The sequence below is a fragment of the Myotis yumanensis genome, unplaced genomic scaffold (genome assembly GCF_028538775.1).
Source record: "Myotis yumanensis isolate MYYU_CA2020_CCGP unplaced genomic scaffold, mMyoYum1.0.hap1 SCAF_3, whole genome shotgun sequence".
NCBI classification, from domain to species: domain Eukaryota; kingdom Metazoa; phylum Chordata; class Mammalia; order Chiroptera; family Vespertilionidae; genus Myotis; species Myotis yumanensis.
Genome location: NW_027223754.1, coordinates 9705007 through 9722548, shown reverse-complemented (window position 1 = coordinate 9722548; position 17542 = coordinate 9705007). Strand labels below are relative to the sequence as shown.

At 45.3% G+C, this 17542-nt stretch overlaps 1 protein-coding gene across 6 annotated transcripts in view; it reads left to right on the top strand.

The window, feature by feature from the left end:
• Positions 1-17542, top strand: part of FAT1 (FAT atypical cadherin 1) — a 125927-nt gene that overhangs the window by 97396 nt on the left and 10989 nt on the right. For all 6 annotated transcript variants that reach the window (XM_070408245.1, XM_070408246.1, XM_070408244.1 and 3 more), the window contains 14 exons: positions 286-482; positions 1639-1792; positions 2574-2807; positions 4686-5075; positions 6301-6515; positions 7414-7551; positions 8567-8710; positions 9853-10050; positions 10387-11188; positions 11626-11757; positions 13148-13305; positions 14185-14647; positions 16547-16700; positions 16867-16977. In XM_070408245.1, coding sequence (XP_070264346.1) covers positions 286-482; positions 1639-1792; positions 2574-2807; positions 4686-5075; positions 6301-6515; positions 7414-7551; positions 8567-8710; positions 9853-10050; positions 10387-11188; positions 11626-11757; positions 13148-13305; positions 14185-14647; positions 16547-16700; positions 16867-16977 — 3490 coding nt within the window. The remainder of the gene's footprint in view (positions 1-285; positions 483-1638; positions 1793-2573; positions 2808-4685; positions 5076-6300; positions 6516-7413; positions 7552-8566; positions 8711-9852; positions 10051-10386; positions 11189-11625; positions 11758-13147; positions 13306-14184; positions 14648-16546; positions 16701-16866; positions 16978-17542) is intronic.

The following is a 17542-nucleotide window of genomic DNA, read 5'->3' as shown; positions in this document are numbered from 1 at the left end:
TATAATAAATATGTAGTAATTAAAAAGAAAAGCTATAATTTCAATGTAGGCTAATGTATTATTTAGTAGTCTTTATATTTTATTTGGCTGAATGCTGTATTGAAATACAAATTTTAATGGGGAAGCTCATAGACCAAATTCAAATGTAATTTAAAAAAAAAAACAACCTTAATTATTTTAAACCATAACATTATATATCTATTCTATAATTTATTTTTTTCTGTCACGTATTTCCTTCTTTATTTTAACAAGTTTGACTGTCATCTTTCTCCATTGATTTAATAGGAGGGGATCCTTTGGGGCAGTTTGCCGTTGAAAATATACAGAATGAATGGAAGGTGTATGTGAAGAAACCTCTAGACAGAGAGAAAAGGGACAATTATCTTCTGACGATCACAGCAACTGATGGCACCTTCTCATCAAAAGCTATTGTTGAAGTGAAAGTCCTTGATGCCAACGACAACAGTCCAGTTTGTGAAAAGGTAGGCTGCTCTTTAAGTTTCTAGATTACAAATCCAGGTTTCTCTCCTAAACCACCCAGTAGGACTGTGGTGGGCAGTAGGACAGTGGTGGGATGCCGTGGTGTCATTCGGTGTGTTTCCTATCATAACCTCTTCCTGTTTAAGCAGAGGCGAGTGTGCAACGGGGCAAGAGATGGGCTAGCCTCAGAACTGGTTCAGGGCGTGCTCCAGTAGTTTGAAAATTATTCAGAACGCTGTCAATTATGAGCCGGATTGCAGTTGCGTTTAACTCTTAACATGCCCTGTAAAGTTTTCAGGAAGCGATTCCCTTCATTTGGGGAAGAGTTTACTTTGGAGGAAGTATCTGGCCAGCAGTTCTTCAAACAGAGCTCGCTTTTGCTCTTACAGTTTGGGGGACACTTGCCCTTAATGCACTAGAGAAACTACAGGGTTCACAGCGCGGCTCCTGCAGCTATGGAGCCGCTGTTTCATATGAGATCGAATACCCCGAGCAGAGCTGTCCGTGGAGGTGCAGGGTGGGGACTTGGGCAGGAGTGATCGCTGTCTTATTGTTGTGGTTTATGGCATGGATTTCTAAACAGTTGGAACAGGAAACACCCCTTCGTTTGAGAGTCGGGTTGGATATGAAGAGAGGTTGGAGCTGGTGATGGAAGAGCCCTGGCCTGAGCTTTACTCACCCCCAGGGTCTGGGGGAATCTTTGTTTTCTCCCAAGACACGAAGATCGAAGATCGCTTCTTTCTGAACTGCCTGTATTTGGATTTGTGTTAAGAATGATTGCTAGTAATAGATTTCTGTATTGGAAATTAGTAGATAACAGGCATCTGGTCTCTCCAATCTTTAGGGCAATGTAGAGCACTATTTATATTTTCTCATAAGAATTTAAACTGAATAGGAACCCAAGTCCAAGACATAAAGCACTGCGTTCAGAACTCAGTAGTTAAATGTCAGGTCAGACTCGGCAACATCGGGTTGTTCACTGTTCCATGGCTCCTCCTCGTTTCATAAGGAAAATCGTTTTGAAAGCTCCTTGGATTTTACCGTTAGTCATTTCCCATGTTTTCTATGGCCAAAGTGAAATGATTGCTTTTCTGTTATTTGCTCGGCAGCCGTGCTGTCAGGGTTTCATGTTGACAGTATTGTTTCCAATCTCTGTAGACTCTGTATTCAGACACAATTCCAGAAGATGCCTTCCCCGGGAAGTTGATCATGCAGGTCGCCGCCACGGACGCGGATATCCGGTCCAATGCCGAAATCACTTACACCTTATTTGGCCCAGGAGCAGAAAAATTCAACCTAAATCCAGACACAGGTAATGATGGAGCTTGGGCCAGAATTCATTGTACTCCAACAAAATCATCGTCTATGTGGGTAGTTTTAGACCATTCGCAGAATTTGAAATTCCATTTTGTTCATGTAAAATGTACTTGGTTGCTACAAAAGTGTCATCTTTTAGAAACCAAAACAGCAACTTAATGTGTAAAATGTGGGATGAGATAAAAAGTCAACAGCCAAGGATTTAAAGTCGTTTTTATCACCTTTAAAAATAAAAGAAAACCTCACGATGTTGAAGTATATTTTAAGCTTTCACTGTCTCCATTTTATATATAGCTTGCTTTCATGACTACGTGACCATAAAGTCATAATTTAGCATATTCATTAAAATAACTCATGATGTGTGATTCATCTTTAAATTGCTATAGTTGTATTTCTCTTATAATTCGTATTTTATTAAAATTGAGGTCCAGTAATAGTTTTCTATTAAGCTGTCCCCCATCAAAGAACTAATTATGAACATAGGAATCTAATATTTTGAGTCATCTAGAAACATTTAAATTTGGCAAATCAGGTAGCTGTTTTGTTTGATGACATACATACTGCAAGAGGCCCCAGGCTTGCACCTGGCAGGTTGGAAACCTGGAACTCCCTGTACTCACACAGCCGCTGACCTTGTCATTGACAAAACTGTTGTCCAGCGGAAGGCTGTTGTTCAGACTTTGCAATTGTAAGAGAAAAGGGGAAGACGTAACATTTGGTATCGTGGTTCACATCGTAAATTTCAAGGGAGGCCATTTACTTTTGTTTGTTTCTAGGTGAACTGAAAACGCTAGCCCCCCTCGATCGGGAGGAGCAAGCAGTTTACAACCTTCTCGTCAAGGCCACCGACGGAGGGGGAAGGTTCTGTCAAGCGCACGTGGTGCTCACGTTAGAAGACGTGAATGACAATGCCCCTGAGTTCTCCGCCGATCCGCACACCATCACCGTGTTCGAGAACACGGAGCCCGGGACGCTGCTGACCAGAGTGCAGGCCACAGACTCGGATGCAGGTACCCCGGCGGCGCTCTGTCTTCCAGCCGTGCTCCCAGATCCTAGGAGCCTCTCCTTCCAAACACATCCCAGATTCGGGCCGCTGAATTGTTGTACCTCATGTGTGTTGAGTAACTCCTCACTGTTGTGTTATTTCATTCCTTGGCCTTAAACATGGAATGAAATATTTAGAATAATGAGTTCACTTTTTAAAAAATATATTTTATTGATTTTTTACAGAGAGGAAGGGAGAGGGATAGAGAGTTAGAAACATCGATGAGAGAGAAACATCGATCAGCTGCCTCCTGCACACTCCCTATTGGGGATGTGCCCGCAACCAAGGTACATGCCCTTGACCAGAATCGAACCTGGGACCTTTCAGTCTACAGGCTGACTCTCTATCCACTGAGCCAAACCGGTTAGGGCATGAGTTCCCTTTTAATGAGTATTTGCAGTCTCAGAATTATGCCCAGTGAACATGCTGTTAGGTAGCTGTGGTGTCCCTACAATTCTGGTTAGTGACTATGTTGACTGATCTTCATTTCTCATTGAGTTAGGGAAGTGTTGTTTTGTGACTAAACCATTAGTGAAATAAAGTTATTTTAGTATCATAGGAACAAATGCAATATTTTACAGTTTTACAAACCTTCCAAATTTTTGTGGAGAAATAAAAGTCTAGGATGTCTAGCATTTTGATAGCAGAGAATAAAAATAACTTCTTTAGTCATATTAATACTGAGTAAGTAGAAGAATAGCAGAAATGCTACTTTTCAAGTCAATCTTTGTCACTGAAGGTAAACAATAAATAGACTTTAAAAGAGCTGCTGGTGCCCTAACCGGTTTGGCTCAGTGGATAGAGCATTGGCCTGCGGACTCAAGGGTCCCAGGTTTGATTCCGGTCAAGGGCATGTACCTTGGTTGCGGGCACATCCCCAGTAGGGAGTGTGCAGGAGGCAGCTGAATCGATGTTTCTCTCTCATCGATGTTTCTCTCTGTCCCTTTCCCTTCCTCTCTGTAAAAAATCAATAAAATATATTTTAAAAAAAAAATTAAAAAAATAAAAGAGCTGCTGGGTGCCCTGGCCGGGTGCTCAGTGGCTTGGGAGTGTCGCCCTGTCTACCAAAAAGGTTGTGGTGGACCCCAGTCAAGGCACATATGGGAGGCAATTAATCAATGTTTTTTTCTCCCTCTCCTCCTCTCTCTCTCTCTCTCTCTCTCTCTCTCTCTCTCTCTTCTTCCCCCTCCTTCCCTCCCTCCCTCCCCTCTCTCTAAAAAAATAAACAAATAAACATATCCTCCCGTAAGGATTAAAAAAAAAAGATCTAAGTATTATAGCATAAGTTCATATAAAACAGTCTTAGAAAGCTGGATAACTATGAAATTGTATTTACTTTAACTCAGTAAATTGTTAATCTAGAAGTTTACTTTTTTAAGGTCATAATCACAATGACCTTTAAAAGAATGTGTTTTAGCCTTTTTCCTTTTCAATATGTATGTTACGTGTATTTTAAAAAATATAATTTGTTGCCCTGACCGGTTTGGCTCAGTGGATGGAGCGTCGGCCTTCGGACTGAAGGGTCCCGGGTTCGATTCCGGTCAAGGGCATGTACCTTGGTTGCGAGCACATCCCCAGTGGGGGGTGTGCAGGAGGCAGATGGTCGATGTTTCTCTCTCATCGATGTTTCTAACTCTCTATTCCTCCCCCTTCCTCTGTGTAAAAAATCAATAAAATATATTTTTTAAAAAAAAGAAGTATTAGCTCTTTAAAATATATATATATATATATATATATATATATGTATATATATATATATATATATATATACACATATATATATATAAAATTTGTTTAAATTCTTTGAAATTGAGCCTTCTCACGTGATGTCCTCTATTTACAGGATTGAATCGGAAGATAGCCTACTCTCTGGTTAACTCCGCGGACGGGCAGTTCTCCATCAATGAATTGTCTGGGATCATCCAGCTGGAGAAACCTCTGGATCGAGAGCTGCAGGCCGTGTACACCCTCACCGTGAAAGCCGTAGACCAGGGCGTGTCACGGAGGTTGACAGCGACGGGCACCGTGGTTGTGTCCGTCTTGGATATAAATGACAATCCTCCCGTGTTCGAATACCGCGAATACGGTGCCTCAGTGTCTGAGGACGTTCTGGTTGGAACAGAAATCCTTCAAGTGTACGCAGCCAGTCGGGACATCGAGGCAAACGCAGACATCACCTACTCCATCATCAGTGGGAACGAACACGGGAAATTCAGCATCGATTCTAAAACAGGTGCCTCACCATGTAATGAGAGGATGCTCTTTATTCTGCCGTAAAGGGTAGATTGCCGGGCACTCGGCCTGATGTAGAGGGACTGGTCATAAAGTGTTAGTAGATACTCTAAAGAGATGAAACTCACGTTTCCTTTGTATTGTTATTTTAAGTGGGGTTTAAAGTGGTTTCGAAGACTTCAAAATATGGTTCCACATAATAAAATACATTTCTGATGTATCCATTATAACTACAAGCAAATTAATTTTAAATAGAAAATTAAAGTATCTCACTTGAGGGATTTAGTAAAGATACAGATATAAGATGCGATAAATTAGTGAAGATAAAGACTGGAGGATAGAAAAGGACCTTGCATAATGGCTCCTTTTTATCCCCGTATGGAGCTCATGGGAAGTAGCTTCCCACGTGAAATGGCAGTCCCCGCCTCTTCGATCTTAGCATCTATGGGGGCATCTGATGATTCAGAAAGATGACTTTTTTATTATGCCAGGTACGCATAACAGGTGGAGTACTTTGAATCACACTGATGGGACAACTGCCAACAAGGTCAAAAGTAGTGGTCTACATAGCTTTAAGTGTTAGCACATTGTAAAAAGTTGCTCCATTCAAATCGTATTTAATTGTCCGTAACTATTTCCTGGGGAAAGTAAGTGTGTGAGGATGCTATTTCAAAATTTATTTTTAACACATATCTTAAAACTTATTTTTAGGGCTCTGTAAGTAGTATGGGCAATACAGCGGTGAAAAGGAAAGGTGTTAAACCATTGTTAAATCAAAGGGGTTTTTAAAATGATGAGATGTAGTTATTCTAGAGATTTTTTTTTTTTAAAAAAAGGATGCGTATTTCCATGAAAGAAAAAGTATGAGAAGGAAAAGAAAAAGCTAAAGGAAGGATTTTTATGTTTTTATTTTATTAAATTACAGTGAAGTCTGTGATTTAGAAGAGATAAGGCACATAGTCATTTTTATAGGTGGGGTATTGATGGTATTGATTGGGAGAATAGCTTAAATAACACAAAGACTATAAGGAAAATAAGAGACATAAATAAGGATCAGGGATAGGCAAATTTATACTTCTAATCGGTGAGTTTAGAAATTAGAAAACATACATAAATGGGAAGTAAACCTTTAAAGTGAAAGTTCCATTTATTTACAAGTGCCTGTTTCAGCCCTGAGTAAGCGGTAACATTTTAAAGCGCGGGAGTAATTTTGATTTTTCGTCCAGGGGCCATATTTATCATTGAGAATCTGGATTATGAAAGCTCTCACGAATATTACCTGACTGTGGAAGCCACTGATGGAGGAACCCCTTCCCTAAGTGATGTGGCCACTGTGAACGTGAACGTGACAGACATCAACGACAACACCCCGGTGTTCAGCCAGGACACCTACACGGCCGTCGTCAGCGAGGACGCTGTTCTGGAGCAGCCTGTCCTTACGGTGTGTATTTTTTTTTCTAAAATACATTTTTATTGATTTCAGAGAGGAAGGGAGAGGGACAGAGAGATAGAAGCATCAATGATGAGAGATAATCATTGATTGGCTGCCTTGCACACCCCTGCTGGGAACCGAGCCCACAACCCGGGCATGTGCCCTGACCTGGAATCAAACTGTGACCTCCTGGTTCATAGGCCGATGCTCAACCACTGAGCCACACTGGCGGGCACAGCGTGTATTTTTTCCCTACAGTTTTCTTCTCCTGGATCTCTGCAAGAGGTTTTTCCGTTTGTTTGTTTGTTTTAATAAGATTGATCCAGCTTTTCTGTAGTGGCCTTACTTGAATATATTTTGAAGATATGGAAATGTATTTTGTTAAGCCAATTGCTGACTCTGTTTTAAGTAACTAGAGGCCCAATGCACAAAATTCATGCGGGGTGGTGAGAGGGTAGTCCCCTAGCCCGGCCTGTGCCCTCTCGAAATCCGGGATCCGTTGGGGGACGTCTGACTGCTGGTTTAGGCCCGACATCCCTCTCTCATTCCAGGACCCCTCGCTCCTAATTGCCCGCCTGCTCTCTCCTTACTGCTTGACTCGCTGCTCCTTAGTGCTCCCGCCACCGCTGCTGCGCTCGCCCGCTGTGAGCCCGGCTTCTGGCTGAGCGGCTCTCAGCTGTGGGAGCACACTGACCACCCGGGAGCAGCTCCTGTGTTGAGCGTCTGCCCCCGGGTGGTCAGTGCGTGTCATAGTCACTGGTCGTTTCTGGTCGTTCTGCTGTAACGGTCACTGGGCTTTTATTATATAGATTGCCTTATAACAGCTAGGTGTTGATACCAGAAATTCGCTGAAAGATGTCAGTCCCTTTCTTCGCTGTCTCCTAAGCGAGATTGTCCTGTTTTCTAGGTGATGGCGGATGATGCGGATGGACCTTTACACAGCCACATCCACTATTCCATAATAGACGGCAATCAAGGAAATCCATTCACCATCGACCCCGCCCGCGGGGAAGTGAAAGTGACCAAACTTCTAGACCGGGAAACAGTAAGCGAAAACATCTGGCTCCCGTTGTTCACTGATGACAAAATCAGTACCTAGAGGTGCCTCCTAGTCAGACACACCGGCAGGATGGGAAGTGCCCAAAGGGTAGAGCCAGCCTCGTCCTTCCCAACTGACAAGCACAATAGAAGTACTTGAAAACGACAGTATGAAAATACAGTGAGAGTATGAGAGCTGTGCTTCGTACTTAAAGTTGAGATGACTTGAGGGTATAGTCAGGAGGAAATTAGTGTTGGCTCCAGTGTTTTGAGGCACTTCATGGAGCCAGAAGCTGGGTTTTAAGCAACAGTAAACATTCGGGAAACCACAGGGGCTGAGAGAAGGGGTGCAGAACACACTCGGGATGTGGGCAGCGTTCCCGCATCTCCCACCACTCATCCGGGAAAGGGGAGCTGAGCAGGGAGCGGCCCTGGAAAGGAAGCTGTCTTACTGGACTCGGTTTTTTATAGGACGTCATGACGGGAAGATCTCTGGAGTTGTAGGCAGCTGAGTACAGTCCAAGGGTAAAACTGCTGGGAGGGGGGATGTGGAATGTCCTGAGGTGTTGAAATCGGCAAGCACTCGGGTGGGACACACGCCACACATCTGTCTGCTTCTGGCTGAGAGGAGCGCTGAGAAAAGTTGCCTTCCTTCTCGTGACAGCCATGGAGATCCATTAGCATTTTTTTCTCATCATTTGAATTACTTTTCTGTATTAATTTTTGTTAATAGGTCCGTAAGTTTTTCAAGTTTGAACACTTTAAGAGAATGAGTACGTAATCAGGGGGCATCAGAGAACCCAGTCACCATTGGTGTCTTTTCCTGTTGAGCCATTTGGCAGCTACGTTATTGGCAGTGAACTTGCTGTAGGTTGGGGAATTGCCCATTTGCAGGACATAGCAAATGGTGACGGGCGTTCAGATCTGCCCTTCCCGGTTGTCGGGAGTACATTTCTGATCGAATCCCGTCCTTTGGCCTTGTGAAAATGGACACGCCGTCTCTGTGTCTTGTCCCCGAAAAGATTTCAGGGTACACGCTCACAGTCCAGGCGTCCGATAACGGCAGTCCCCCCAGGGTCAACACGACCACCGTGAACATCGACGTGTCCGACGTCAACGACAACGCGCCGGTCTTCGCCCAGGGGAACTACAGCGTGATTGTCCAGGTACCTTGGGCGCTGAGGGCTCATTGCACGAGGCCCTTTGCAGATGAGCTCTTTCACTGGCCTCAGTTATTCCTCTGAAGTGTCTTTCTTTCCCAAAGACTGCGCCTCAGAAACAGGAGATGGGTCAAAGGAGAGGGTCTTCTTCGTGACTGACAGATGAGCGTTTTCATGACGCAGCCAAGCTTTTCTCTCCTTTTTGTGCTTTGGTGTTCAAGATACTCTCACTAGCCTGATTCTTTTTTTTTTTTTAATTTAAATTCTTTATTATTGAAAGTATTACATATGTCTACTTTCCCCCGCCATTGACATCTCCCTGGCCGCTGCCACCCCGCCCCCCCCAGCACATGCCCTCACCCCCTACTGTCTGTGTCCATGGATTATGCTTATATGCATGCATACAAGTCCTTTGGTTGATCTCTTACACTCCCCCCGCCTTCCCTCTAGGCTTGGATGATCTGTTCGATGCTTCTGTGTCTCTGGCTCTATTTTTGTTCATCAGTTTGTTGTTCGTTATAGTAGCCTGATTCTTAATCTTAAATTCTGCTGTCCCTCTTTTCCTCCCTCCCCTTCTTGACCTTCCTCACCCCACCCCCACTCCTCCTCCAAACACCCCTCTTTCCCTTCCCCTCCTCTTCCACTTCACTTTATCCCTCCCCCACTCCACAAAGCCCCCCGTCCACTCCCATCCGCCCTCGCTATCCCCCCTTCTCTTCCTCCTCATCACAGCCCCCTCCTTTCTTCTCTCTCTTCCTGTCAAATGGAGCAGCAGTAAGATTTTGCTTTCCATATATTTCATAGTATAGGAAACTTGCCCATGTCTCTTGCTCTAAGGATTTGGTTTTGTGGCCCTAGCCGGTTTGGCTCAGTGGATAGAGCATCCAGCTTGCACACCAAAAGGTCCCGGGTTCGATTCCAGTCAAGGGCACCTACCTCGGTTGCCTGGGCCCTGGTCGGGACTCAAGCAGGAGGCAACCAATCAATGTGATTCTCTCACATCGATCTTTCTCTCTGCCTTTCCCTCATCCACTCTCCCTAAAAATCAGTGGAAAAATATCCTCGGACGAGGATTAACAAACAAACAGAAGAAGATTTTGGTTTTGTTGAAAGCTGTGGGGTTTGTTTTGATTTTGTTTTCTGTGCAGGAAAATAAGCCTGTGGGCTTCAGTGTGCTGCAGCTGGTGGTGACCGACAAGGATTCTTCCCACAACGGCCCCCCCTTCTTCTTCACCATCGAGAGCGGAAATGATGACGGCGCGTTCGAGGTGACCCAGCAAGGCGTCCTCCTGACCGCAGCCGCCATCGAGAGGAAAGTGAGAGATCGCTACTCACTGCGCGTGAAGGTACTGGCGTCTTTCTTCAGGATTCTCTTGTGGGTTCCTGGAGAAGAGCTGCTTGCTTGTATGTAAACAGCTCACGTTTCATGAGAAGACAACAAAATGTATAGAGTTGTGGCCTTTGTGTTCCGCCCTGCCTTCATTTTTATTCCATGCGTTTCTGGGGCCCATTGCTTTATTTGGTTACTTTATCATAGACATTGATAAGCGCCTAATGGGGAGAAAAAAAGAACCTAATAATTGGTCATTTTTAAGAGCTTAAGCAATGTAAGCACATTTTCATTAAGAAGTTGTGAACAGTGATCTGGACAGTGGTGATTTCTTGTTTTCCTCCTCTCCCAGGTGGCCGATAGCGGAAAGCCTCAGTTGTCGTCCCTGACCTACGTGGACCTCACGGTCATCGAGGAGAGCATCTACCCGCCTGCGATCCTGCCCCTGGAGATTTTCATCACCGCAGTCGGCGAGGAATACGCGGGCGGTGTCATCGGGAAGATTCACGCCACAGACCAGGACGTGTACGACACCTTGACCTACAGCCTCGATCCCCAGATGGACAGCCTGTTCTCCGTTTCCAGCACGGGGGGCAAGCTGATCGCGCACAAGAAGCTGGACCTGGGGCAGTACCTGCTCAACGTCAGCGTGACCGACGGGAGGTTCACGACGGTGGCCGACATCACAGTGCACGTCCGCCCCGTGACGCAGGAGATGCTGAACCACACCATCGCCATCCGCTTCGCCAACCTCACGCCGGAGGAGTTCGTCGGGGACTACTGGCGCAACGTCCAGCGGGCGCTGAGGAACGTCCTGGGCGTGAGGAGGGGCGACATACAGATCGTGAGCCTGCAGCCCTCGGAGCCCCAGCCCCACCTGGACGTCTTACTTTTCATAGAGAAGCCGGGCGGGGCCCAGGTGTCATCCAGGCAGCTCCTGCACAAGATCAATGCCTCTGTGGCTGACATCGAGGACCTCATTGGCGTCAGGATCCTGGACGTGTTCCAGCGGCGCTGTGCGGGGCTGGACTGCCCATGGAGGTTCTGTGACGAGAAGGTGACTGTGGACGAAAATGTCATGTCCACACACAGCACGGCCAGGTTGAGCTTCGTGACGCCCCGCCACCGCAGGACGGCTGTGTGTCTCTGCAAAGGTAACACCCGTGTGTGTGTGCAGATAGGGGACACGTGCTCTGGCCAACGTGGCTTCGTAGTTAGCGCGTCGGCCCATGCACAGAAGGGTCTTGGATTCAATTCCTGGTCAAGGGCATGTACCTGGGTTAGGGTTCAATCCTGGCCCCATTCTGGGTGCATGTAGGAGGCAAGCAATTGATGTGTCTCTCTCACATCAGTGTTTCTCTCTTCTCTCTCTCTCTCTCTTTCTCTCTCTTCCTCCCCCTCCCCCATGCTTCCTTCCCTCCCTCCCACTCTAAAAATCATGGAAAAAATGTCTTCCGGGGAGGTTAACAGGAAGAAGAAACTACGGGGTACACGTGATTTCACATACACTCTTTGAAGGCTGCACATTAAAGGTCATTTTCTTGAAATTCCTATTAAGTAGCTCTCCCTCCTCCCCTCTTTTCTTTTAAAGAGGGAAGATGCCCGCTCATCCATCATGGGTGTGAAGACAGTCCGTGCCCCGAGGGATCGGAGTGTATCGCTGACCCCAGGGAGGAGACATACACCTGTGTCTGTCCAGGCGGCAAGTTTGGGCAGTGCCCAGGTGAGTCCAGTGATTAGTGCTTTTATTTTAAAAAGTCACTTTCCGTGTTTCTAATCATTTTCGTCTTTAATGGGGTGAAAAGTATTGTAAATTCTGTTTACCATAACATGCCAGGCAGAGATGCTACCTTCTTGTTACATGGCAACTCACCTGAGTGAATAGTGTGGCGTGCTTCCTTCTTTATCATCGGTGCTCGTGTGAACATACAGTCCCACGTGGACAGATTCATTGTCCTTTCTCTCTCACATCCTCTCTTTTTAAAAAAGAAATTAAAAAGTACCTTACACAGTCCTCTACCGCTTGCTGTTTCCTGCTTAGCAGTAAGTCATGGGCATCTTTGCAAGTTGCTGTGTGTAAACCTGATGCTTTTTAATAGCTGTCAAGTGTCTCCTGTTGTTCGTTCAAACAGTTTCCTTATGTGCAGAGATTTAGGTTGTTAAAATGTTTTCTTCTGCTACAAAAGGAATCCTCAGTGTGCATCCTTACACATTGGTGCTTCCGTTTCTAAAACTAGGACTATGTCAAAGACTAAACTACATTTAACATTGTTAAATGTACCATTATGTTAGTTTCGTAAAAAGTTGTACCACTTTCTAGTTCTCCCAGTCCTGTGTGAAGGTCCCATTCCCCATTCTCTTGCCAATATTAAAGGTTTTCAATTGAAAAATAAATACCCCCTTCTAATGGGCGTGAAATGATTACCTAATTATTTCACTTCGAGTTTCCTTGGCTACTTGTGAGAGTTGTCTTTTCATTTGTTCGTTGCATGTGAGCATTTTTCCTTCTGTGACTGGCCTGTTCGCACTCTTTGCCTGGTTGTCTGGGTTATTTTGTCCGTCCCTTGTATTCACGTATGGAGCTGTTTGTGTGTTGCAGTGTTAACATTATTTGCATTCTGCTGTCTGTATAATATTGATCTTTTTATTTGTTTAACAGTATCTTTTTTACTTTGAAATTTAATTTCTGTTGTGTCAGTTGTACATAATTTTACACAACAATTTCCATCTCTGGCGATGGATAGTATTTTCATCATTTTGGAGAATCGGGATTGTTTTATATCTTCTTTCAAAGGTTTCCCAAACCACCTCGAGGATATGCAAATATTTTCCTAACGTGCCTTGTAGTAATTTTACATAGGACATTTTTATAGTTACTTTTTTAAGTATCTCAGAATTCATTTCTTTTTGATACCGTAGTCTCATCTCTTCCAAAAAGAGACCCAGTTACGCTATGCCATTCATTAAGCAACTAGACATTTCCCATTGAATTCAGCTTGATAATGTTCTAATCTTAAATAAAAAACCGGGTCAGTCTCTGGGCGGATGAAATCACACGTTTAAAATATGTTTCAGCTTGGTTCTGATTCATTTTTCCTCGCTGTGGTTCACAGGCAGTTCATCTGTAACATTTACCGGGAACAGCTTTGTGAAATACCGGCTGAAGGAAATTGAAAGCAAGTTGGAGATGAAGCTGACCATGAGGCTCCGGACATATTCTTCCCACGCGGTCGTGATGTATGCTCGCGGCACCGACTACAGCATCTTGGAGGTTCGTGTCTGTTCCACGGACGATGGGAGGCTTTAAAAATATCCCACTTGATGTTCAGATTGTCCATTTTTGAAGGGAAAAAAAAAAGTAAAATGATTGAATTCCTCCTATAAATAGTTCATTGATACCTCGTAGGCTTTCGACTGTGGGCTGAAAAGCTCTTTTTGCTGTGCAGTAGCTTGGAGACTTACTTCTGTGGTTTACAAACATTTTTAGGTACATGTGACCATTAACATTTAAACTCTAAGTGCTGCCGAAACCGGTTTGGCTCAGTGGATAGAGCGTCGGCCTGAGGACTGAAAGGTCCCAGGTTCGATTCCGGTCAAGGGCATGTACCTGGGTTGCGGGCACATCCCCAGTGGGAGATGTGCAGGAGGCAGCTGATCGATGTTTCTCTCTCATCGATGTTTCTAACTCTCTGTCTCTCTCCCTTCCTCTCTGTAAAAAATCAATATAACATATTTTAAAAATAATAAATAAATAAATAAATAAACTCTAAGTGCTATTACATCTTACTGTGAAGAGAGAGCCTACACAAGCTTGAAGTGATCATGATCTTACCCACCCTTATTATTTTGTTAAGTGTGATTAGCTTTAGACTTTTGATATAATTCAGTGCTATTTTGGGTTGTTGTTCAGTTACTAGTTGAGTGTTAGTCCCTTCCATGATGCTTTTTGGATGTGCAGTTCACAACTGAACTCTGTATCCCCCAACGTCTGCTGTTATGTGTACAAGGAACACATGAGCGTGGGGTCTGTAATACTTAAACCCAAGGCCTCCAATTACCCACATCCCCCTCCTTCAGATGTTGGCTCAATCAGAGACTGTAATCGGAGATTCTGTGAGAGTGACGTGAACCGTCCCTGTTTCTGCCGTAGATTCATAACGGGAGACTGCAGTACAAGTTTGACTGCGGGAGCGGCCCTGGCATCGTGTCTGTGCAGAGCATCCAGGTCAACGACGGGCTGTGGCACGCGGTGTCCCTGGAGGTGAACGGCAACTACGCTCGGCTGGTCCTGGACCAGGTCCACACCGCGTCAGGCACGGCCCCGGGGACTCTGAAAACCCTGAACCTGGACAACCACGTGTTCTTCGGTGGCCACATCCGTCAGCAAGGCACGAGGCACGGAAGGAGCCCCCAGGTCGGGAATGGTTTCCGGGGCTGCATGGACTCCATTTATTTGAATGGGCAGGAGCTCCCTTTAAATCACAAGCCCAGAAGCTACGCCCACATTGAAGACTGGGTGGACGTGTCCCCTGGGTGCGTACTGACGGCTACGGAAGATTGTTCCAGCAACCCCTGCCAGAACGGAGGCGTCTGCAACCCCTCACCTGCGGGAGGTAGGCTTTGTGACTTCGTCAGCTTTTAAATGTTACATGTGGTTTCGTTTTTCCTCTGCTTGTTTTTAAAATACATTTTTTATTTCAGAAAGGAAGGGAGAGGGAGATAGAAACATCAACGATGAGAGAGAATCATTGATCGGCTGTTTCCAGCACGCCCCCTACTGGGGATTGAGCCCACAACCCGGGCATGTGCCCTTGATCAGAATCGAACCCGGGACCCTTCAGTCCGCAGGCTGACACTCTATCCACTGAGTCAAACCAATGAGGGCTGTTTTTCCTCTTTATTCCAATCCTATGGTCAGGTCTTGCATCAGGGTAGGAATCTCGGCCTGTGTGTTATAAACAGGAGAGCAGAGCAGCTGGGCTGACAGGAGCAGTGTCTGCCTGCTGAGCTCCTGCAGACACATCTCATTCCACACCTGGGACCACAGCTAATTCAGAACTCTCCTTCCAAACCCAGACATTGACACAGCGGGATTTAGAATGGGTACCGCTCAGTTCTCCTTGCGTGCCCCCTTCATGCGATGGCCCCCGCACAGAGGACTGCTGGTCCTGCCACCTGTAGGTGGGAGGACTGCTTTCCAGCGGCCTGAAGTGCCCCATCCCTGTCTTGAAGCCCTGGCCTAGTGGAGGGTCTGGCTTCTGCATCCTAGACCCGTTTGTCTGCTTACCGGTAACAGAGCACGGTTATGAAAAGGCCAGTCGACGTGCTCAATAAATAGAGCTTTGTGTAATGAATAGAGCAGAAATCAAAATAACCCTTTCATTAAGTGGGATTTCAAAAGACTTGGCTTCCTGTTGTTTTCTTTGGAACGAGTCTGCAGTCTGGATGCAAAGAGTAGGCCAGGTCATCCCCACAGTAACACTCGGACAGCGTTCCCGTGGTGCTCCCGTCACGTGTCCCAGGAGGCGGTCCTCACTGTCGTCAGGGATGGGACCGAGAGGCATTTTCTTGAAATCACCGCAGCAGCAGGAGGAGGGAACTGGGAGGCCGCACAGTGGCTCCTACAGCTCTGAGCCCGAAGGGCCACATTTCTGTGGCCGAAGAAAATCCCACAGCCCTGGCCGGCTCCAAGGCGGCGTGGGAAGTGCAGTCCTGCATCTTCCCCCAAGGCCGGGCGTTGGAAGTAGCCCCCACAATTCCCAGCCGTCGCAGTCTTTACAAAGTGAGGGGTCTGGCATTTATCTTTGCTCCTTTATACAAATTCGAAGACCACCTTTCTTAAAATGATAGTTCATGGTTTTCAAAGTACTTTTTCACTTACTACTATCTCATCTAGTCCATAAAAGCTTGTGAGCTGCAAATAAATGCGATGTTAAGTACTAAGTGTTGTCAACCCAGTGGCCACCCAGATACAGGACTACCTTTTCCCTGTTCTGGGTGCTTGGCCGAGTCATCTTACATCTTGATGAATTAAAGCTAATGATGAGTTCTCTCTTTCCTTCATTGTGTTTTGATTCTACCAAAATAAGCAGTGGCTTGTGGATCTACACAGCGTTTTACCTAGAGGGAATGGGAATGGTTGTAGCTTTTACAGGTCTTAGAGAACTAAATCTTCACCTAAACATAAAAATTAAAAAAAAAAGCCCTAACCTGTTTGGCTTAATGGATAGAGCGTCAGCCTGCGGACTCAAGGGTCCCAGGTTCGATTCCGGTCAAGGGCATGTACCTTGGTTGTGGGCACATCCCCAGTAGGGGATGTGCAGGAGGCAGCTGATCGATGTTTCTCTGTCATCGATGCTTCTAACTCTCTATCACTCTCCTTTCCTCTCTGTAAAAAATCAATAAAATATATTTAAAAAAAATAAAAATAAAAAAAAACCCACCGATGTCCTAAGACTTGTCTTTTGAGTTTTTGAGTGACAGGATGTTTTTGTTCCCTCGTGCTGATGTAGGCTATTACTGCAAATGCAATGCCTTATACGTTGGGACCTACTGTGAGGTGAGCGTCAACCCCTGCTCCTCCAACCCCTGCCTTTATGGCGGTACCTGCCTTGTGGACAATGGAGACTTCGTCTGCCAGTGCAGAGGGTTATACACTGGACAGAGGTAGGTGTATCCTTCTTTCTTAGTTGTTATAATTAATTCTGGTCTCTAAAAACGTTTTAAAGGTGATCGTGTTCATAAGACGTGCCTCTGTTAACGTTGTCTGCCTGCCTTGCGGTATTCGTTGGCGGCTGGAGGATTCGGTTCACGCCTGCTCCTTGTTCCTCAGGTGCCAGTTTAGTCCGTACTGCAAGGACGAGCCCTGCAAGAACGGTGGGACCTGCTTCGACAGCTTGGATGGTGCCGTCTGTCAGTGCGACTCAGGTTTCAGGGGAGAAAGGTAACTGCCTTCTTTCATGACTTTATGTCCAGTCTCTGCAATGTCACCTGGTGTAGCAGATGCCAGTAAACTCTAGTAATTTGGACACTGTTGCTTCAGAATTTGATCGTTCTCATATTAGCTCCTGGTGTTAATTATCTAGTTGCTCTTAATAAAAAACAAACAAAAAAAAAACAAACAAGCAAATGAATATAGTATAATTCTTGAAAAAAACCTACTTCTATACTTTCAAGGTATATATAAACAAATTATGTGTGGCTTTTTTGCAGGAAGTAAATGTGTGTGGAATGAGTGAGATTGTTGTGTTTTTTAAGCAGACTCCTGTGGTCTGCTGTCTTTGAGGATGGCGATAATGACATTTTCTCATAATATGCTATAACTGCCTCTTGGATAGCATCCGGAAACCTTTTCCAGCATCTAGAAACCTTTTCCATCTCTCTCATTATCTTTTGTAATCCTTACCATAATCCTAAGAGGTGATCATTGTTTTCCAGGGAAGAAAAATGAGGCACTGAGGTGCCTGTTGTAGACCTGGAAGGAGGTAGATTTTGTTCCAGATGCCATT